Source organism: Oratosquilla oratoria, chromosome 12, assembly GCF_046742065.1.
Source record: "Oratosquilla oratoria isolate Oo_2021 chromosome 12, ASM4674206v1, whole genome shotgun sequence".
Classification (NCBI taxonomy): domain Eukaryota; kingdom Metazoa; phylum Arthropoda; class Malacostraca; order Stomatopoda; family Squillidae; genus Oratosquilla; species Oratosquilla oratoria.
The window spans coordinates 13,985,506-14,009,437 of NC_134788.1; the positions used below are offsets into that span (position 1 = coordinate 13,985,506).

General features: G+C 38.8%; 1 protein-coding gene across 4 annotated transcripts; it reads right to left on the minus strand.

The window, feature by feature from the left end:
• Positions 1 to 410: 410 nt before the first annotated feature.
• LOC143030992 (BTB/POZ domain-containing protein 6-B-like) lies at positions 411 to 13,456 on the minus strand. 4 transcript variants are annotated; one of them, XM_076194309.1, is made up of 7 exons: positions 13,339 to 13,355; positions 7,886 to 7,955; positions 7,319 to 7,528; positions 7,072 to 7,220; positions 6,727 to 6,960; positions 6,254 to 6,349; positions 411 to 2,997 (listed from the first exon to the last, which is right to left on the minus strand). In XM_076194309.1, the coding sequence occupies exons 4-7, from the start codon at positions 7,198 to 7,200 to the stop codon at positions 2,797 to 2,799; spliced, it is 660 nt and encodes a 219-aa protein (XP_076050424.1). In that variant the 5' UTR covers positions 7,201 to 7,220; positions 7,319 to 7,528; positions 7,886 to 7,955; positions 13,339 to 13,355; the 3' UTR covers positions 411 to 2,796. The 4 variants fall into 4 exon arrangements, with proteins under 4 accessions (XP_076050424.1, XP_076050422.1, XP_076050423.1 ...); XM_076194310.1 differs by lacking the exon at positions 7,886 to 7,955 and having other exon boundaries at positions 416 to 2,725; positions 2,858 to 2,997; positions 13,339 to 13,456; XM_076194307.1 differs by lacking the exon at positions 7,886 to 7,955 and having other exon boundaries at positions 13,339 to 13,456.
• Between the last annotated feature and the right edge of the window lie 10,476 nt (positions 13,457 to 23,932).

Here is a 23,932-nt window from a genome sequence, read left to right on the forward strand (position 1 = left end):
TTGTCCTAGGGGTGCAGATTTGGGGACCAGTTGACCGGGGACCAGTTGACGGTTCACAGGATATTCAGTTACAATAGTAGAGTGCGTGATGATTATCTGGGTCGGTTTTGTCCGGTTTTGATATACTCTTTTCGATTTTTTCCCCCAACTTAAGATCAAAATCAGAATTCCTATAGCCATTGTTAAGTAGAACTTACCGTGCATGTAATATTTCATTGTGAAAGGTTTCTCATTCAAAAGCTGTTTTATATAGGCGATAGAGAAAAGCTCGAATGACCTAAATTCTATAGCATTCAAGGCATTCACTTGAAGCATGCAGACATTTAACTGGCTTTGTAGGTTTTCTATATGTTGAAGTGGTATATGTTTCTTTGCTTCCATCTATATTGTGAAAATGAATGGAAGTAAACATCATTTAAGGATTAGTGGTGCCGAAAGTGACAACAAGGAGTAGACCAAAGAAAAGGTGGGTGAATGGGGGCAAATGCTATCATAAGAGTTTGTGGTCAGGATGTCGAACAAGTGAGTGTGAGAACGAGTTGTAGAGAATATTTGGTCCATGGCAGGAGTGCATATAAAAGCATAAGAACATAATAATGAAGGAGACTGCAGGAGACCCCAAGGACTACACTAGGCAGTTCCACGTCCATTACCACCTATCATTCCCATCCAAAACAACCAATAGTTTCAGCACTCACTACATGTTTACAAGTCTATTTCATTCGTTAACCACTCTATTGGCAAAGCAGTTCTTGACTATTTCCTTCTTAGATCTAAATTTGTCCAAAAATAAATTTGTACTGGCAATAATCTGACATTATTGTTGTACTGGGGAGAGATGTGGTGCAATTTTCATATGATTCGCAGAGGAAGGAGTGAAAGAGACGAATGTGATGGAAGGGAAGGGATATTACTATTTCATGATTAGCCACCTCGTTTTATAGGTAACGTGATTTGTTTGAAGGAAAAGGATCATCAAAGGTTAGTAAACAATTTAGTTCCACTGAATTTTTGTTTATTATGAGTAGGTATAAACAATCTAGTGCCACAAAATTAGTATTACAATTTTAGTATGAATATCGATCATCACAAGCAATTCAGTTGCAGTGAGTTTTAACTTGTTACGAAAGGATAGAAACCAGAAAAGGTAGTAATGTTGCCTATGACTTGGTGTAATGCCGAGGTTTTTCCCCTGTCATCTCATCTCAGGTTACAATTTAGGGTACAGGGAGGCAACGGAAGGGTTCCTCGGTATGACCTAATATGGACCTATCTTGCCAGACTAGAACAAGTGCTGGGAGGTTTTGACTGTCTTAGCATGCAATGATAAAGTGTCAGATGGACTGCTAAAGTGCCTGGGAAGTTGTTTGTGTGCTGTGGCCATATTTGGCTTGGCACCAATACGCACGCCCTTCTCAATATGGATGAGCGGAAATAGCACCCTCTGATCCAAGTGCAGATGTGAACGGGAATTGCTGGTACATCTCGGTAAACAGAGCGCCTAATTTTATTGAAGTTGGCTTTACAATAACTGAGATATAAGCATTCTAGTTTAGTTTACTAGTTAAGGGTAGACAAAAATATTTTACTGTCAGTAGGAAAAAAGTTGTGTTATCAAAGGAAAATGGAAAAGCTCTGTAGAGGTCTGTGTTGAATAGAAAATCGAATCTGAGTCTTGGTGACCTTGAGAAGTAAGCCATGAACCGACGCTGACAGGTGATCAATGAACCCTTCTGAGTACTACCGAGATCCTCACAACTGTGATCCCCTCTACCTACATTGTTCAGACTACTGCCAAACCTATATAACTCAGTGACATTACTTCATCCTTTGATACAGTCATGTTATTTACATAATTTATTCTCTCTAATGGCAAACAATTCTATCTAGCTTCAGGTCACCAGTAGGAATAGAACTAATGATCCACTGTTGATGGCCAAATCCCAATCACTTTTATTTGCAGAACTGAGAGCAGGCAATGGTTTACATACTATCTACCTACTTGTTGGCTCCCAGAAATAAAATTCACAGTTATGACCTCGTAAAAATGAAAAAGTTAAATTCCCTACGTTTACCGTACTTTTTTCATTATATAAACTTATTTCAGCAATTGTAAGGGAAAGTAAGATGGTTCACCTATAATGAACACTTGCTTGAGATTTCTTACCGCATGTTTTCCACGATAAAAATCATCTGATGTACCGAGAGAAAACACTACTTCATATTGTTTATCCTTCTGAAGGACAGCTGGTTTTGTAAAAGTGAAGACTCCATCTTTAGAGGTTGTTGAGCCGACAACTTCGCCTCTATTATCCATTATGCTAATAGTTCCTCCACAGAGTACTTTAAAGTAATAGACTTTAATCGTTTTATTACATGAGAGATTTCTAATCAAGCTAATATCTAAAAGGGAATTGTTGTACCAATCCCCCCCAGGCAAGTTTAATTTACAGTGAAAATGATCTTCAAATTTCTGAGCTTTGGGTACCTTTTTACCCTACTATGATTGAGAGGCGTGGCCTCTGGGATGGTCGAGGGGTCAGCTCCACTTATGACCCTCATGATATGGATGCACTCTGTGTGGCTGAGCACATTCGTGTCTGTCACGTTCTTGATGAATTCGTCATAGGACATGGTCAGGAACCGCACCTCTTTCAACAGATCTCCTATTATCTCCCGAAGGTCACTCCCTGACGGTTCCTGGTGTTGTAGTTAATCTTTTCCCCTGTCATGTAACAAATTACAATAGTATTCAACAAACATTCATGTGAGAGCTTGATGGGAAAATACATACATCTATATTTCATTACAAAAGTAGTATCTGTCACGAAGTGAAATGGTGAATACAAGTACTGACCAGGTAATCAGTCCTTTGAAGAGGGCAACCTCGGAAGAAAAGTTCATGGTATCATCCTTCAGCAAATCCGTCAAAGTTTCTTTGCTCAGACGTGATATGTTTTCAGACGACATGACACTGTCAGCGTTACGACCCAGTATCTATGGAACAAATGAAAATTGTTTTAACATCTGTCGAAGAATCCAAAGTAGAGGGGGCAATCTACACAACTAACATTCAACAGAACTAGCAGTCTTCTCATTTCTATCACTCATATATAATCTGGCCACCAGAACTATTTTGAGCTGCATTTTCCAACTGTGACGCCTTGGTTTTGGTCTTGGTTTGCATAACAGGAGGCCAATTTTCAATCGAACTTGCCCTGATATCCTAGCCACATGGGACAGAGATGAAAGTTTCATTACTGCGCAAGAACAGAAGATATAGGTTTATTTTTTTTTTTATGTACTTCTGCAAGGGTTTTCTTATGGGTATGGTAATCTTAAGCTATGAATGATATTTTGGTGGGTTTTAATTCTAAAGTGTAGTTGTAGTTTATGTAAGAGACCTGTTTCTTGCAGGAATGTGTGGAAGGATGACAGGAGCATTGACATTCTAGCAATGAAACCTAATCCTCTGTTAGCATTATTCCTGGCGCTAATGCACTGTATCCTGGATTTAAGGTCAGGACTCACTAAAACTGCCAAGTCTCTCCCACACTCAGTTTTATAAAAAAACGTGTTATCCAAGTTATATCTGATTTTGGGGTTGCGTAGCCTTATGTTTAACACACTGCACTTTGTGATATTGAAGTTCATTTTGCTATTTCTCCGACCATGTGAACAGTTTGTTAAGATTTTCCCGCAGAATTTCATTGTCTTCTCCCGACCTAATTAGGCGTCCTATTTTAGTGTCGCCCACAAATTTACTAACTTCACTATTAATCCTATTGTCCAAGTCATTTATGTATAAAATGAACAATAAGGGACTCAAAACTGAGCCCTGGGGAACTCACTCGACACACTCCATTTGAATTTTACGCCATTTATGGTGATGTCCCACTGCTTTCTGTCACTGATCCATGCTCTAATCCATTCAAACACTTTTCATCCTTTACCATGGGTTTTGACTTTATTTAGTAGTCTCTGGTGGGGTACCTTGTCGAACGTCTTGCTAAAGTCAAGGTAAATAACATCGTAACTATCATTGTTATCTAATGCTTTATATACATTAATGTAAAAAGATAGATTTGTCACACATGACATACCCTTGGAGAAATAATGCTGTGATTCACGAATCAAATAATTTCTCTTGATGTGACCTCTGATTTTATTAGCTATTACTGATTCATGCATTTTATCTATAACTGATGTCAAACTGATTGGCCTGTAGTATAGACGATTATCTCCCTTTTTGAAAAAAGGAACAATGTTTGCCTGCCCCCAAACAATAGGCACAAAACCAGTGTCTACCGACTTATCAAATACTTCTACCAACTGGTCGCAGACTTCAAATTTACAATCTTTAAGCACTCTCGGAAAAAAAAAATCATCTGGACCCGGGGATTTTGTAGCTTTAATTCTTTCAATCTGTTTGAGGACTTCTACATTACTAATACTGATATCAAACAGTCTACTTTCTTCATCTCCACTGAAAATCAGATCGCAGTCAGTCACCTTATCTAACTTCACCTTAGTAAATACCGAGGTAAAATATTTGTTAAACTCCTCACTCATCTTTTCCTCCAACTTTATCATGACATCGCTGTTGTTTTTAATTGGGCCTATCCTTTCCTTGTTGTTTGTTCTGCAGAGATGAAAGAAGCCCTTTGGATTGAATCTCGCTTGTCTGGCAATCTTAATTTTGTAGCTACGTTTCGCTGTGTGCATATTCTTTTTAGTCTTGCCATATCATTATATTTGGATCTGTGTCTCCCCATTTTTTATCCTAGCACAAAGGCCTCCTTTCAAACCAATCTCATATTTCAGCCTGCCCGTCATCTGTTTGGAAATATTACTGTTCTTCATTATGTATATAAACGACTTGGACAATGGGGATGATGTCAGGATACTGCACACAGATCTTAACTTAAATTGTTCGCATGATTAGTGAAATGACAAATGATCTGCAGTATCTAAAAGTGCAGTGTATTTAACGAATATTTAACCCAGAAAACAGATATAGCTTAGATAATACCTTAGAGAAAACTGAATGTGAATGAGACTTGGGAGTGCTAGTGAGTCCTGACCTTAAATCCAGGAAAAAGTGCATTAGGGCTAGAATTAGAGGTAACAGATCATTAGGTTTCATTGCTAGGACAGTTACAAATAAAAATGCAGTTACTTAGACCCATCCTCAACTATTTGATACAGTTTTGTTCTCCGTCCTATAGAATTGTTATCAATTGACTAGAATCAGTAGAGGAAAATGACCAAAATGACACATGGGCTCAGAAATTTACTTTACGAAGACATGCTTGAACATCTTTATTTACACCGTTTGGAAAGACAGAGTGCGGGGGTGATCTAATTGGGGTATTCAAGTAGCCCATGGGCCTTTACAAAAGTGACGCGGAAAACAAATTTAGGTTTAAAAAGAAAATAGGGAAGAACTGGTTTACCAATACAGTGGTTAACAAATGGAATAGACCTTGTAACTACATAGTAAGCGCTGAAACTATCGCTTGTTTTAAGAGGTTAGATAATTTATGATTGGAAGTGATAGGTGGTAATGGATATGTAGCTACCTAGTGTAGGCCTTATGGTCTCCTGTATTCTCCTTCATTCTTATGGCTTCTTAAGCGGTTAGTGCTCTTGCAAATCGTCGCTTATGTTGGTAGGAGGGAAGTTATAAATGTATGTAGGTTGGGATTGTTTGTACGTGGTTTGTTTAGTATCTTTTCCAATGTTTCTGCCACATGTTTTGTATTGCAAATAGCAGTGTAGATGGGTGGGTGGGTGGAAATATCAAAGAGAGAAAGTGCCCTTTCTCGGGCCGCTTTGTTGGCCTGCTCGTTGCCTGGGGTGGCACACTTGGAGGATCGTAGCTTCTTGTGTAATGAGAAGGAAATAGAAAGGACACTGGGGCACCGGTAGGGTCAGGTGGTTCAAATGTGCGTTCTGATCCACCTTTGAAGGAAAATGAAGGGAAGGTTAGTGGCGAGAACAAGAATGAATGGTCCAGTAAGTAGAGACGAAACTCGTTCACCAAGAACTAACATTCATTTGCCAGGCTGTCTAATATCATATCACGAGTGTGGGATTAAGGAAAGAGTTACCAATGGTGTGGATTTTGTCCCTCGATTGCGACTTAGTAGTCCAGGTACCTGGCATCAAGCTATAACCAATATATAACAGCAGAATTTTCTCTGGATTTATATAAACACATACCGTAGCATCATTGAACAGGTTAAAGTACCTCTTTGCACTTTTTGTTCATCGCCTCGTCTTCATAAACAAGCGACATTTCCAGGGCTGCCAGCGTCGTCTTCTCGTTCAGGTTTGAAAGAATGTACTGGAAAAGGAGTATGTTTGCGTCAGAAAGTGAGAAATGATGATTACATTCATCTCGTTATTAAATCCTAGAGTTCATTGAGATGTACATTTTTTGTTGCGTTTTCTGATGCTCTGAACAAGATCCCCAAACCTCACTCATCACCTGCACTGGGGAATCAAAATAAACCATTTGGTCTCCCTTTCCAGAGTTTAAGGGGAATGTAAGGAGGCATTTCAGCCGTGCACGATTGGATGTATCTCACCCATGTTCCAAATATCGCTAGCTTAGCTCATTCTACTAGTAAACGAGATATTGTAAGATGAATATATCGTACAAATAACATTTAATATTTTGATCAAGTAAAGCCTCGGAGAAGCAAGGGATTCTTTCCATACCTGCCGACAACGTTTCCTTGAAGATTCCATCTGGTACCTGTGGGCAACGGCGTACACCTCGAGAGCCTCTTCGACAGACTTTAGGTCCATCCGGTCCATGTACATATGGTCCAAAAGCTTCCGGAATATTTGAGGAGAATCTTCTGGAAGGGGGAGCTCTCTCCCGGGAGCCAGAGGTCCCATCAGCATGGTGCCGAACACGGGGGAGGCCATGGACAAGATCGTCCTGTGGACCTGAAGGAGTTGCGGATTACGTCCAAAGCCTTCTCCGTGGAACACGTGTCGAAGCATTTCCCACCTTTCCTGAAGAAAGGAATTCATTTTCAACCAGAATCCCACACTTACCTTGAAGGTAGTCTCATGCTCAGGAAAGACAATGTCCAGGTCGCTGTACTCGCCCGTCGTGTACAGGTGCTGGAGACGCTCCTGGCTGTTCTCCGTTTCTAACTGCCACCCCTGACCTGATTCAGCCATGCTAGCTCTTCATATGCTGCCTGAAATATTCAACCGATTTAGCTAGGCGTCAGTGAAAGCAAGTCACGTGGCCTTTGGCCATATCCTATATTCTGTTCGAATGAAATATGTTACTTACCTCGAGGTTCTGCCTGGAAACAGTGTCACAGCGGATTGGCACGGTCCTTAGCTCTTACCACTCGTCCTCAGGATCTTTGGGAAAGAGCGTTGGATTCTTTCTTCTGGATTTGTGAAAGTCATCTCTTCCTTTATCGCAAGATATGCTTCTTTATGCATTTATTATGTATATAGTATTCTTTTTCAGTAATTGTCATGCATCATGGATATTCTGTTTTTGTAAATAATACACATTAATTGCATATGAAATGTTGTCTGTTACCAAAAGTATTTGCTCAAATTATCGTATTCATAAAAAGTTGCTACAGTTTTTTTCTTCTGATTTTACAAAGGATTACAAAGGCAGAGCACGCCGACAGGAGGCCTTTTGGTCCATAACTAGGACCTAGTAGGGGAAGATGTTTTTTTTTAAACCTCTAAACTATGGTACAGGTCAATGGAATACTTGGAGTTTGACCTTATGGTGTGCCAGTTGAACTACAGATGGAGCTCATTTATTTGCAAGCAAATGACTTGTTGAAAAAGAAGCACAGAGAAGAAAAACTTGTTGCATTTCACCGCTGCTTACCTGATGATGACTTTCCGAAACAGAAGAACTTTGCCGCTGGTATGGCATGAGTGTTTGGAACAACTTATATCTGTGAGCAAACATTTTCAAAAATGAAGTATGTGAAGTCAACACATCGAACGCGATTGACTGATAAACATTTGAGAGCAATTCTCTTGATTGGATGCAGCAATTCCAAACCAAACATTGATGATATCTTGAAAGCCAAACGTCAGTTTCACAAATCTCACTAAACTTTTTTGCTGCTTAGTTTGTAAGATTCGGATATGTGCACACTATGTCTGATGTAACTATCTTTTTGCTAACGTCGCTTCTTTGATAAATTTTTAGTAAATAAACATGTTGGTTGTTTTTGTTTTTTGTGCATTGCGCGCCACTCACCCATGATTAACATGGAATGCTAAACTTAGTTTTTCGTCTTTTTTCCCAGAGCTTTCGATCTGGCTTGCAAGTATTGAACAGAAGGATTATTATGCGGCCCCCCGCGCTCCTCGTCATTCTTTCAGCTATCTGGCCCGCAGTAAAAAAAGTTTGGTGACCCCTGATTTAGGGGATAGATTAGTTAAGCCAGTCCAAACTTGCCCTTGCAGATGTTTATGTTTCTGCCTGTAAGGCAGGCCACGAGAAGAAGAATATCAGTGCTACGCATTGAGCTCTTTTTCTTGAAGAGGGAAGACCATGGAAGACAATACCATAGGAAAAAGTAATGATAAAAAAAAAAAAAAAAAGCAGGCGACACTGTATTCAACATGTTGGGTAAATCTTTAGTTTCGACCATGGGAGGAATATAGCATTACAAAATTAAATAGTAATTTTGTAAATTAAAATGTATCAACGTAATATGCAATTTTGTGTGCGGAAATGAAAATAAAAATACCTTGCTACAAGCTAAATATGCTAATGAACGAAGTCGGCAGCATAGAATAGGAACGCCATGTTTGTTGTGGTAGATGCCGATGTCGAAGAAATGAAAGGATGATAAATTTGTCTAAGGTAAACTAAACTAAACTAACCTAAACTAGCCTAACCTAACCTAGCCGGTAAATCTTTAGTTTCGACCATGGGAGGAATAGAGCAATAGAAAATTAGATATTAATTTGTATACTCCGCAAGCTGAGAGAGTGGTTGAAAAGCCCGCCAACGTCTCTCACGACAACGACAACGAGGACGAGCCGGATGACATCTAATTTGCAGGTAATGATTTATCAAACACAGGTTAGGTTAGGTTAGGTTAGTTTAGTTTACCTTAGACGAATTTATCATCCTTTCATTTCTTCGACGTCGGCATCTACCATAACAAACATGGCGTACCATTCGTCGTACACGACTTCGTTAGTTAAGAAATCTATTTTAGCACCCTTTTTGTTTTTCATTTCCGCACACAAAATTGCATATTACGTTGATACATTTTAATTTACAAAATTAATATTTAATTTTCTATTGCTATATTCCTCCCATGGTCGAAACTAAAGATTTACCACATGTTGAAAGAGACGAGCCAACCAGATGATCAATGATTCTATTATTGTCGACGAATGCGCAGGAAGAACTTTGCCGAATTGCTGGAATTAGTTACCACTCATTAAGAAAGAAGTCACCAAAGCGCCTCTTGTGGTCGAATCTTCACCAGGAGAGCATAGAGAGTTCCCGTCTTCCACTCCATCACGGCGATATTTGGCGCGTAGTAAGCAAATCTATCAAAATGAACACCAAATGTGAGGACAGACCCTTTAATGGTACAATGTTTCGCTTATTACAGCTTTTTCAAGTACACAGTCATAATTTGCCCAGGAAAGGTTGACAAGATGGATCAATTGCCTTGGTACAGGAAAGGTTAAGGAGAGAATGGGTCAATTAACCTTTCCTGAACCAAGATAATGGATCATCTTCTCCTTAACCCATTAAACTCCGATGACAAGATGTCTTGTCATTTGGTCAAATAAAACAAAAAATCATAAAACACCAAAATGTTTGATCAAACACCAGAAAAATATGACGTCAATCCTCGCTTCGCTCGCAGCGAAGCGAGGACTGACGTCATATTTTTCTGGTGTTTGATCAAACATTTTGGTGTTTTATGATTTTTTGTTTTATTTGACCAAATGACAAGACATCTTGTCATCGGAGTTTAATGGGTTAACCTTTACTAGGCTCCAATGACCTCGCCCTAGTCCTCTTACTTAATCTCAAGCCTACGTGTTACGACTATGTAATTGTTAAAGCTGTGATTAGTGAAGCGTCGTACCATGGTGTTTATTTCGATAGACTTGACGGCGACTGCCATTTTCATACAAGCAAGCCAATGTTTACATCGCAGCGGTAGTCAATCGACGAGATGATCACCACTACATGCATTCCATAGAGTTTCTTTTCTATTTCAAGATTTCTTTTTTTTATAATATTGAATAGTTCATCTCTTATTACTGAATAAGTTGTATATTTTCTTTTCTCAAATTTGTTGTAAATATGAACGCTGATGTGCTGGAGGAAATTTGTTTCCCTTTAGCTTATCAAATGACATTCTATGTATTTTGTTGAGAAAACGAAATAGTTTACCCAGTGGGATAACCCCACAAACGGACATCTCTCAAGGCCACAAGAAAACACCTCCTGAATAATACTGTTGGAGTTAAGGGCTTTAACAAGGGCGATGCAGACATGGTCATTATATCAATACAGCGGGGCAGGACTCACAATAATGAACTCGAATTATACAAATTTAGATTTAAGAAGGAAATAGGCAAGGACTAGTTTACCCTATGATTGGCGTTAACGGTGTCGCAGCGAGGAGGAGGTGGGTGAGGGGTGAGGGGGTGAATCCTGTCAAAACAGCACGAAACACACCCTTACCCCCAAATGGAGCAGTAGAGCATTCAACCCAACCCAGACTAGATACTGTAGATTGAAAAAAAAAAAAAAAAAAAAAAAAAAAAAAAAAAAAAAAAAAAAAAAAAAAAAAAAAAAAAAAAAAAAAAAAAAAAAAAAAACAGGGACTCACGGACAAAGAGAACAGTTCTAATGGCCCGGAAAGGGAAGTACAGACAATGCACACGCACATAGCGAATAAATTATTTGCAAATTTAGTGTTGGCGATTTCAGCGAGAGCTGTCTGTGAGATTTTAAGAGTGAGCGCTTGCGCGTGCGTGCGTATAACTCACCCTTGTCTTGGAGGTCATGTGTCGGACACACCAACGTATGACTCATAGCTTATGCATGGTCCGATCTACGAGTACTGCTCTGACCTTACACACACACACACACACACACACACACACACACACACACACACACACACACACACACACACACACACACACACACACACACACACACACACACGGCTCGGTGGCGGATTGGTAAAGCACTGGCCTCACAAGCCAGAGAACCGGGGTTCGATTCCCCGGCCGGGCAGAGATAAGTTGGGTTTGTCTCCTTTCACGTGTAACCCCTGCTCACCTAGCAGTGAGTAGGTACGGGACGTTAGTCAAGGAGTTGTGACTTTGCTGTCCCGGTGTGTGGTGTGTGAGTGGTCTCAGACCTACCCAGAGATCGGCAAATAATGAGCTCTGAGCTCACTGCCCTAGGGTGGTGTTTGGCTGTCTCGACAGAGACTGCAGCAGATCCGAGGTGAATAAACACACAAACATACACACACACACAAACATATACACACACAAACATACACACACACACACACATACACACACACACAAACATACACACACACACACACACACACACACACACTCAGTTCCTTGCCAAACAGAACTGAAATATCTTTCCCTCTAGGATGGGACCGAACCCAGACCACCGAGTCTGTTGGCAAGCGGTGTACCCCTCCCTTCTCTTATCAACTTTGTCTTTTTGTACCATTATCACTTCCTTATATACATCTTTTTCTTGTTAATAGTTCTTCTTAACTGCGCTTGTTCTTATTTTTATTTTGTGTGTGGGTGGGTGCGTGTGTGTACTTTTGTATTTACTTAATTATAACCTCTCGTCTCTTGTTTTCTGTTGATCAAAATTTATTTAAACATATACACTTGATTCTTTTTTCTAAGCTGTTCCAGCAATGGTCGAATCGATTCCGGATTTTTCATATAGTAAAATTCCCCTTCATATTTATCTTATTTAATTTTCTATTGAATTCAATTTTATTTTGTTTCATTGTACTTTACATGCTTATATCTATCTGTTTATTCATCGATTTTTTTCTTCTTTTCTTTGTTTTATTGTTTGTCATCATGGTTCTAAAAATTGCCTTCTGGGTAATCCGAACTTATCTGTCCACATACGTTTTGTCAGAGGTGAGTGTAAAATGCTGATGATTCTGCTGATGAATTTGCTGATCTCAAGCACTATTTTCATTCTTTTCCCATTTTTTTTCTAGTATTTTAAAATGAAATTTTAGTATATTATTCTTTGAAACCTTACCTTCCCAATGATATAAAATGTTTTGAAAAAGTCATGTTGAGGTAGGTGTTTTTGATTAAATATTCGAAGCCGTTTTTGCGCATTTTAAACGGCCATTTTGGATTTTGCTTATCTTTTTTCCTAAAGTACTTTTAATATCATTTGATCCCAATGAGTTGTACTTACCAAAGTAAACACCACCAACCTTTGATCTCCCATGAGTTGTATTCACACAAAAATAAACATAACCAACTTTTGATCTCAATAAGTTGTCTTGAAATACTTGCATATATATATATTTTTAAATGCTTTATTTTTAATTATGTTTTACTACGGTATTATAATAATTAAATTTCATTTTAGAATACTGAAAAATAAAGAAATGAGAAAAGAATGAAAATAGTGTTTGAGATCAGCGAATTCATCAGCAGAATCATCAGCATTTTACATCAACCCTTTTGTCAGCAATCAAGGCTAACGGTCATTCAAGTTGCCGCCGCCCTTTGTACTGTATTTCAATCTATTGATCAATTTATCTATTTACTTATCTATTTATTCAGTAATTGTGTGGAGGTATGGTGAGTGGGGTTATTGATTCAATTGCATTGCTCATAGAATCTCACATGCAGCTTTAAATTCATGCATGGTTCTAAGCTATTCAGAGTTTATATGAATTATGTGTGCGTGTGTGTATATGTGTATGTGCATTTACTTTATCGTAATATATGAATTTGTAGCGAAACACGAAATCAGTCTACTGCGTTCCAATAACATTCTCAGCACAATGTTTTCGCATCTGTGAGGACAAGTTTTATGTTGTTGTTTTTTTCATTTCTAAATGGTAATACCTTTGGCACTTATATATATCTAACATTAAATAACCAACTGTAGCTTGGGAGGAAAGTTTTCGTAACACAAATCTTGGGTCTGTGTGAAACTGTTCATGTTGTTCAGACATAACGTAAACTTTTTATAGAAGATCCTAAAAAGTGCTGTCGGACCTCGCCCTTGAAGACACCTCACTTAATTTGGTAACATACCAACTACATCTACCCAACCAAGTTCCTTCAGACCTCGCCTGCAAAATAACAATGAAAGAGACTGTAGGTCCTCTCCTTTGAACTTTGCACAACTCAACAAGCGATACTGACGATATTTTACAGTCGAGTGATGACGATGTGGCCTTGATACAGAGTTGCCACATGTACGAGAAACTTCACGGCCCGTTTTGCATGGACAAATCATAAATGCTATTTCTGATCAAGTTTGTGGGAAATGCGGCCCATTATGTACCTTAGTCGACTTGTATGGCTATTCGGGCTGTCACTAGACAATTTTATTCCGTTGAGAGAAAAGCCTCTGGGCCCTGGAACCTCATTCACACGGGGCAAATTGAGAGTCAAGTCAATCGCAGGGTTGCCAGGTGGTGCCAAATTTGGCAAAATGTGCCATAAAATGGCTATCTCTTAAAAAACTGCCAAATTCTTATGGCACTTTTGTAGTTTTGCCATAAAAATGCCAAATTTGGAGAAGGAATACTTGACCATCTTGATATGGATGATAATGATTTTATGCTCTAAAGGTGACTGAGTATGTAAAGCAGACAAAGAGGCTATTTCTATAATAATACATTTTAGTTCAGTGTCTTATGAAATGTTTTGATAAATTTTGCTACATAATGGAAGGTATGAAACTGTAGTTATTTTACATAATATATTTTTGTTAAAATACCAAATAGCAGTAGTCAATTTTTGTTCCAGTGTCATGCAATTTTTTTTTTTTTTTTTTTTTTTTATAAATTTTGCTGGATCATGGAAGGAATCAAGCTTTATTTTCTATAATATACCTAGATGTAATACATAAGTCAATTGTAGTAAGTGTCTTATGAAATGTCTTGATAAATTTTGCTGGATAATAGAAGGAATCAAACTTTTATTTTCTATTATATATTTTAGTTAAAATACCAAATAGTAAGGGTCAACTTTTGTTCCATTGTCATTTGAGATAAGATATCTTTGGTAAATTTTGCTGGATAATGGAAGGAATCAAACTTTATTTATACATATTTTTTATGTTAGTATATGTATGATTAACCTAGTTTTGATGTGGATGAAGGTGGTAAGAGGTTTCATATTGATGGAGAAATTGCCTAATTCCTGGAATAATTTTTTTTTTTTTTTGTACCTGTTTCTGTATTTTCTCCTGCCTATGACTTAATAACTTTCAAAAATGTGTCTGGACATATGTCTAGACTTTATCCCTTATTTTTAATTACTGGTATGTAGTTACTTATTTCCAATTTATTGGTTTTATATTGATAAAGATTCTTGGTTTTCATAGAGATGAAATAGAAGAATATTCTTCCATTTTCAAGTAACTACTCCACTCACTCTCTCTCTCTCTCTCTCTCTCTCTCTCTCTCTCTCTCTCTCTCTATATATATATATATATATATATATATGTATATATTTTTTATCTTATTGCCAAAATGCTTGCCAAATTGGGCATTAGTGTTGCAAAATAAAGCCAAAATTCACACAAATTAATGCCACAAAATGTTGGAGCCACCTGGCAATCCTGGTCAATCGTGCAAGTTACTTGCCTCTGAACTTGCCCGTGTGAGTGAAGTTTAAGGGATAAGAAGCATGTCGATCCTCATGATTGCCTCACTCCTCCTCCATGTCTGTAAATTTGCCCAATTGTACCTACATAGCTGTAGTTAGTATACAACAAGATGAAGAGTATGATTATTTAGGGCAGATGGTGAAAGTGACCAAAGATCATGATAATGAAATAAAAAGACGCATTACAATTGGTTGGAAAGTGTTTGGTAAGTATAGTAAAATTGTGAGAGGCTCTCTGCCTTTAGGTTTGAAACGTAAAGTTTACAATCAATGCTTGGAAACTGATGAAGGCGATGGGAACAAAGCTAAGGACTGCACAGAGGAGAATGGAAAGATCAGTGATGGGAATAACGCCCAGAGACCCAAAGAAAGCAAGTTGGGTGAGAGAGCAGACTAGAATGAAATATATTGTGGAGGTGGTAAAAGAGAGGAAGTGGAATTGGGCAGGTAAGTTGGTGCGAACGACTGATGAGCGATAGAACAAGTGTGTTACTGAGTGGACGCCGCCAGGTGGGAAGCGTGGAAGAGGGAGACCAGACAGAAGGTGGAGAGACAAGATTGAGAAGTTTGCAGGAGTGACGTGGCAGAGGTAGGCGCGGTCGTATGAATCGTGGAATACTATGAAGGAGGCCTTTATTCAGCAGTGGACTCAGGATGGCTGACTTGATTTGATTTGATTTGATTTGCATTGATACAAGAAAAGAGCAACGCTCGCGGGCTACCGTCTCTAAAGCCTCGTTTACATGGGGCAAGTTAAGAGGCAAGTCAAAAGTGCAAGTAACTTGCTCAAGCTACAGTGCGTAAACACCTGCTTGACAGAGAAAATTGGGCGACCTGCTGCCCAGTTTTCTTTGTCAAGTAGATGTTTACACACGGCAAGGAACTTGTAGCCTAACTTGCACACTTGACTTGCCTCTCAGCTTGGCCCATGCCTCTTTACGCTCCAATTATCGTGTGTGTGTGTTTAGTTGTAGTGTACATGCTTAGAGCTGCGTTTATAGGGCCCAGTGTCTTCCTCTACCCATCAAAAATTGCGTTATCCATTCATACTGTTGGCCTGTATTATATTTCCCTCCGATCTAGTGGAAAGCTGTTAGAACACTTCTATTAGATCACCCCTCACTCTGCGTCTTTCCAGAGAGTGTAAGTTTAGGTGCCTAAGCCTCTCTTCGTAAGGCAAATTTCCGAGTCCTTGTATCATTTTGGTCATTCTTCTCTGTACTGATTCTAGTGAATTTATGTCCATTCTGTAGGACGGAAACCAAAACTGTACCGCGTAGTCAAGGATGGGTCTAACTATCGCTAGATAGAGTTTAATAATTACCTCTGCACTTCTATTCGTTACCGTCCTAGCAATGAAGCCTAATGCTCTGTTAGTTTTATTTCTGGCGCTAATGCACTGCTTCCTAGTTTTAAGGTCCGGACTCACCAGAACTCCCAAGTCCCTCTCGCACTCAGATTTTTCTAAAAACGTGTTATCTAAGTTGTATCTATTTTCGGGGTTGTGTAGCCCTACGTTTAACACGCTACACTTAGAGATATTGAAGTTCATTTGCCCTTTCACTGACCATGTTAACAGTTTATTAAGATCATCCTGCAGAATCTGGGCGTCGTCTCCTGACCTAATTAGGCGTCCTATTTTAGTGTCGTCTGCAAACTTACTAACATCACTATTTAACCCATCGTCTAAGTCGTTTATATACACAATGAACAACAATGGACCCAAAACCGAGCCCTGGGGGACCCCGCTAGTAACATTGCCCCACCTGTTCTTTTGATCAATATACAAAAATGAATAAATAAATAGAAATAGATAAAATAGAAAAATATATATATATAAATAAATCAACAAATATATAAACAAATAAATAAGTAGATTATAAAGCTTTTTCGATATTATAGTATGACCTCGTGTTGATCTTTCATTCTGCACTAGCAGGACCACTGTCTTTTTTGTACATTTTTTTTTTCATCTCATTATCATGTCGCCTCCCTCTCTTCGTGCTTCGTGTGGGAAGTCGCAGTTTTCTTGGTCTTTGATTATATGTCGTTTAAAATTGGAATCATCCACGCCACTGTGGAGACATAACAAAACCCCGATGGACAAAACCCCAATCTGCATAGCAGACAAAACCCCAAGTGGAAAATGAGGTGGGGGGGGGGAGGACATAAGCTAACCTAACGTAACCTAACGTAACCTAACATAACCTAATCTACCGATTGGGGTTTTGTCCGTTCGCCCACCACTTCTCCCTACTCCAGTCTGGGACGGATCGGATTTCCAGTCTTTCATTTTTCTTCGCATCCTCTTCCATGTAGTGAAAAACCAATCTTGTGTTCTTCGGCAATCTACAAATATCTCCTGTTATTCTCTTTGACTTTCTAGCGATACGATATTCCTGATTAAAGTCCTCAAATTGTTCCACTCATTTGCTATTATCTTCAGTTTCACGTTTCCTAGTGTTTATCTTTCGTTTATCTCTACATTTTCTTCTTTCTTTTTGAACCTCCTTTCCAATTTCTGAACCTTATCGATGCCTTCCTGTAGCTATTCACAACTCTCGTTTTTCCTTTTCTTTATCATATCAGCATCGTTCGCAAATAGATTTTCTTAGCTACCTATTCCATTCATCACTAATATTCAGTACCAATGCTACAGGCGCCAGGACTGAGCCCTATGGTACCAGCGGCGGCGCCAAGGGGGGACTTGGGGGGGCTTTAGCCTCCCCCCAAAAAATAGTCAGCCCCTCCATTAGCCCCCTCAACTGAAATGAGCAAATTGAAAATTTAAAACACTCATTAAAATAATTTTATAAAGTAGAATTTTTAATGGCCAGGGCTAAAAATTTGTCAGCCATCAGCGCTAGCCCTACCTTTAACCCCCTCCCCATCTGAAATGAGGACAATATATGTGTATTATTACGGCGTTATGCAAGTTCAACTGTTTTGATAATATATGACCCACGCCTCAAATCACCTGTAACCCGTTGTAGAAATGTTACACATTACAGATAGCCTATCTGTAATGTGTGACATATATATGCATAACCTATCTGAGATAGGCTATGCAACGAATCAGGACGTGGCCAGATGACAATAGTATTCCCAAAATATATAGACCAGGGGTTCTCAAAGTGGTCGATATCGGAACATCCAAGGGGTCGAAAGGGGGTCGATGAATAATCAGGGGGTTGGTGAATGTTTACTGCTGGAGTAGAAGAGACCATTTACAAATAATTTCAAATTACAAAATTATACTGTATTAATGATTATGCTAATAAACATTTTTAGTTAATACCACTCATTGCTTTAATACCGATAATATAAAAATACTTTATAATAGGTTACAATACACTATTGTAGTGGTATCTATATCTATATCTATATATATATATATATATATTATATATATATATATATATATGTATCATTAAGTATCATTTATAAGGAAAACTAGATATAACTGATATTAATGACTAATGAAACCGAATAATTTCGTAAAGATGCAATAGATGATGAAATCAATTCAAATCAATTAAATAAAATCAATTGAAGTTTCAATTTTACAGCCTTCGTTGTCCGTGCAAGTTTGGTATGTAGTGTTCATAAGCAAGATGCATATTTTAGGCGAAACTGCGTTCTTGGCAACTATAAACTTCAGTTTGATTGGAAACACTTTGACGAACCTCGTGGTTGTTATTCATGCGGTTTCAGTTTGGTTGGTTGTGGGTTTGTTTATGATTTTGTACATGCTGAGGTTTTTCAACTTGCTGTTTCAATCTTGTAAATAATTTTCCCCACATGGAGATGACTTCATTTCATGTATCTGTTTTTATATTGTGGTGCAGCTACTGATATATGGGCATTTTTATGCATGATTATACAAAAAACTGTATATGTACTTTCCACTGTTCTTGTTTCGTTGTGAAGCACATGCTTTTTCTTAATTTCACAGTTCCACTGATAACTATACAGACTCTTGTTTCTTATGGATGTTTTATATTCGTTCAGTGGTTGTTGCTCACAGCACATTAGCGCAGGAGAACCCGCTCGGTTTCGAGTCCAATATTACCAGTATTGGATTTTAAACGAATCCAGCGACCCTATCAAGAAGACACTGTTACTATACTATAAACGTTGTTATTTGATAATAGTGATATTGAGAACGCCAATAATGTTTTATATGAATTTTGGGTTAAAAGACAAAGAGGAAAGATAGAAATGTTAAATATCTCTTAATCTCATAAGAGAATTAGAATCAATGTGAAAATTAATAAGCTTAACATATTTTTGTAACAAAAGTCATCAACAGGATGAAATATTTATACAAATATTTAACCTAAGCTAATCTATTCGAACCGAACCTAATTTAATTAATTCATTTAAAACCTAACCTAAACTAAACCTAACTTACCTAATGTATTTCCCAATGGTGACAATTGACGAATGAGTCACGAAGTCTATAAGTGGTCCGAATCTGCCATTGCTAGCGAGGGCCGAATGAGCCACGAAAGTTAACACAATTTCTGATTGTTAGTGTGTTATGTATAGGGCCTATGATAAAGAAAAATTCGTCCCACCCCCATTTCTAACCATGTGTTCTATTCTTCTGTATAGGTCATGGATCGCTTCCTAATTCACCACAAGAGGCAACGAGTTAATGACGACGATCAAGAACCATGTACTTCTAGTTCTACTGAAAATCCGGAGTTGGAAGAGAATGTGGATGATGACAGTACCCAGAAAAACACAAGACGTCCTCCAGGGCCAAACAACATCAGCCTGCTGCCAGATAGTGTGCCTACCTGTCCTGGTTTAAAGAAATATCCCTCACACATGCAAGGTGGTCAGACAAGATCATTCAGTAAAAGATGGCACCAACAATATTCTTGGGTTGAATATTCCGTGGTCAAAGATGCAGCTTACTGTTTTGCGTGTCGTTATTGTACAACTTCCCATCTTGGTCGAGCTGAACAATCATTCACCCACAACGGATTCAAGAACTGGAAGAAAGCAACCATGTCTCTGAAGGCTCATGATACTTTAGCTTGTCATAAATTTGCGATGCAAGCTTGGGGAGAATTCAAATTACAGAAAGTTTGAGGGGCAACAATTTATCAAGCCATTGATGCTGGGCATGCCAAGACAGTGGCGGAAAATCGGCGATACATTAGAGCAGTTATTGATGTACTTCCCTATACAGCATGTCAAAATGTTGCCCATAGAGGGCACAGAAAAGGGGATGAATCCGACAATCGATGAAACTTTTTGGAATTACTTAATGTGCTAGCCAAATATGATCATACAGTTGCAAAAAAAAGTTAACGGTCCGGGGAATGCAAAATATACTCACCACGATATACAAAATGAATTATTTGAGATAATGGCAGGTATGATCAGAAAGGAGATAAGTGATGAGGTGAAACAAGCAGAGCACTTTGCCATCATGGTGGACGAAACGAAGGATATAGCGAAGAAGGAGCAGATCTCTATTGTTGTGAGTGTGAGGTATCTCCATGATCAGGAGCTTCATGAAGAATTCTTGGATTTCACACCGGCTGAAGGCCTTCATGCAGAATCGTTACTCCAGAAGATAAAAGGAACTTTAGCCAAATGTAAAATTGACCACAATACCTGTGTCGGTCAGTGCTATGATGGAGCGACAGTTATGTCGGGTTGCACCAATGGGGTCCAAGAAAGATTCAGAAGAGATGTTTCACAGACTGTATACATCCACTGCTATGCTCATAGGCTAAACCTCGTTTTTGCTGACTGTGTAAACAATATAAGGTCAATCTCTGAGTTTTTCGTCACAATCCAATCACTGTACAATTTTTTCTCCTCGTCGGTGGTGCATCAGGAATTTCTAAAATTCCAAAAGGAGCTGAACCCAGAAAGACCATATATAGAACTCAAACGGTTATCGGACATCAGATGGGCATGCCGACACTCAGCCTGCCAAGCTGTTAAGAGGACCTTGCCTGCCATCGTTGCAACCCTAAAACATCTAATGGAAGGGGAAAACGTGGACAGGGCCAGTGGAGCAAGGTCACTCACTGCCCTTCTGGATTACCCTTTTGTGACAGATCTGGTGCTCATGGAGAGTTTGCTGCATTTGACGAAAACCTTGTCAGATCACCTCCAGTCCCCACGTGGGAAAACCCAGTTTCGGCTGTGGCCTTCCTTGGGGAGACGGGACTGCTCGGACAGACAGTCTAGGGAACGACAACAACAACAACAACAACCTCCAGTCCCCCGATCTCTAGGTTACCTCTGCAGTTGATTTAGTTGAAGCAGTGATGTCTAGTCTCACAGATACACAGATATGAGAAACGAAGAGAGCTGGGAGCAACTACGAAATCATGCTGAAGAATTGTGCCAGACTGTAGGGATTCGCAGACAACTTGCGCGCCAGAGGCAAAGGGCAGCCCCACGATACTTGGATGAGTTTGTCATATCATACGGCATAGGACAAGATGATGATTCGAATGACTCCGATGTTACCAAGAGACGGATTTACTACTCCGTGATAGACAAGTTTCTTAGTGAGTTGAGAAGAAGGTTTTCTGGCGATGCTTGTCAGGTACTTATTGGAGTATCTGCCCTCAACCCCAATCATCCAACCTTTTTAAACAAGGAAAAGCTATCAGGAATGGCTACAAATTACGGGGTGGAAGACAAAGATCTATCCGTAGAGCTGCACCAACTAAGAAGGTTGATTGCCTGAAAGCAGGAGCAGGGAATGGAAGTGGACACACCTATGCAACTTGCCATCATGCTCCAACCGTACAAAGATGCATTCATAAATTTGTATAAGCTAGTGCGTATTATTGTTACTCTTCCAGTTAACTCAGCATCATGTGAAAGAAGCTTTTCGTGCCTAAAGCAACTGAAAACTACTTGCGTAACAGCAGCGGTGACAAACGTACCAGTAATCTTGGAGTATTAAACATCAATTCCCAAAGAGCAAAGATGTTAGACAGGGATATGATTATTGGTGCATTTGCTGCCAACTATAATAATAGGCGTATCATTTTAAAGTTACAAGTAGGTGGAACCATGTATTTCCTGAGATATATAATTATGAGTTTCTCTTCTTTTTTAACTTTATCTGTTTATGGTTGAAATCCATGAAATGTCAAAACATCAAGGATTTACTGGCTTTTTCATATGAAGGAGACTGAATGAAGAAAACATGTATTTCAATCTGTTTTTAAAACTATTCTTAAGGAACAACTTACAATAAAATCTAGCAAGAGGATTACATTCTTGTTATCGAAATATGTAAATAGTTTCTAAGGAAGTGCTATGTTTCATAAGTGTTTGTTCAGCTATATATGAATTTAATTTTCATTCATATAAATGTTTTACAAACCGTAAAACCTTTTTGTTTTTGTTTTTATTACAATTTTTGTTTATTCGACAATTGAAGAAATATAGCCCACTTCAAGTAACGTTTCATGAAGCAATTTACACAGACGTATATGCTACATGGATTAAAAGGGTGATTAGATGCCAGGGCCCACAATACTATATAAGAAGCTTTTGAATTTCCACATTGGCACTAAATTCCCTATGGCATGTACTGCATGATAAATTAGTCACGGTAAAAATATACACTTGATTTCCTTCCTTGCCCAATTACACAATTAGATGATTGGCATACAATTATACCCCAATCATAGACATTTAATCTAGCTCAAGAAACCCTAGTCACAGCATGCCCAAAGTACCGTGTAATTTTTTGCAACCTAAGTGGAATAGCAGCTCGGTGAAATGATAATGATAGACCTCCAGCAGTGGGTTTGGAAACTCGATATACTTCACTCGAACAATAGATAAGTGAGGTTAGAAAATCATCTTTTTTACTGGGATCAAAACAGCATGGTATGCCTCCCATGTTCAGATGTTCGTGAATGATCATCATCTGAGTTTATTTTCTGAGACCACCCCCTCGTCAACATATAGAGTCCCTCCTCAGCCCCCACCAAAAAATCCTAGCACAGCTCCCGTCAGAGCGGTGCTCCTGGACCCCACCAAGGGCCCTAGGCTGGTCCCTTTGACCCCATGCCATACCTTGGACTACACCTTTCGGATTGCCGCTAACGCGGAAATTATAATAATATAAGCCACCCCAAAAATTTGCTCAGCCCCCCCTTAGCCTCCCCAACTAAAAATTCCTGGCGCCGCCGCTTAATGCAGCGTATCAATTTCGTTGTAATCGAGTGGCTCAGCAATACAGGGTAAAGCGATAAAACATAGGAAACAAAAGGAAGCAGAGAGGAGTTGGTGGAAAATAAGGAAATAATTGCTAGGAACGAAGACTGCCGTAAATTGTAACTTCTAGGACCAATGCTATTTCAGGAAAAAATCCAACCAATGAATATACAATCACATATGAGCACTACAAGTTCCCTAATCAACTCCGTACTGCACCAAACATTAATCCATTAAGCTCCGATGACAAGATTCTTGTCATTTGGTCAAACAAAACAAAAAATCATAAAACACCAAAATGTTTGATCAAACACCAGAAAAGTATGACGTCAGTCCTCGCTTCGCTCGCGAGCGAAGCGAGGACTGACGTCATATTTTTCTGGTGTTTGATCAAACATTTTGGTGTTTTATGATTTTTTGTTTTATTTGACCAAATGACAACAATCTTGACATCGGAGTTTAATGGGTTAAAAGGATGCTCGCTGGCCAAACTCTGCCACCATCAGGCAGAACAAAGGGTATGTGTTCTGGTACAATTTTTGATACACCCTCATTCTACAGAATATGTACTATTTTGTAATTGTTACAGATACATAATTCCTGACGATATTCCCTTGAGGACGAACTGTCGATGGTAGTATATGGCTACATTTGGTGAGCTGGTGTTTGTTCTACCCCAGAAATATGGTTAATAAGTTGGAAATTATGAACAAAATACTCAACTGTAAAAATACTGTCATATCCAATTCTACGTGCATAAAAGAAAATCTGCTACCGTCTTTCACACACATTC

Coding starts and splice junctions, on each gene's coding strand:
- LOC143030992 (XM_076194307.1), bottom strand. CDS start 7,200: ATGGCTGAATCAGGTCAGGGGTGGCAGTTAGAAACGGAGAACAGCCAG. Junction 6,350..6,726: donor CAAGGAAACGTTGTCGGCAG/GTATGGAAAGAA, acceptor CTCCTTTTCCAG/TACATTCTTTCAAACCTGAA. Junction 2,998..6,253: donor TGAACAAAAAGTGCAAAGAG/GTACTTTAACCT, acceptor TTTGTTCCATAG/ATACTGGGTCGTAACGCTGA.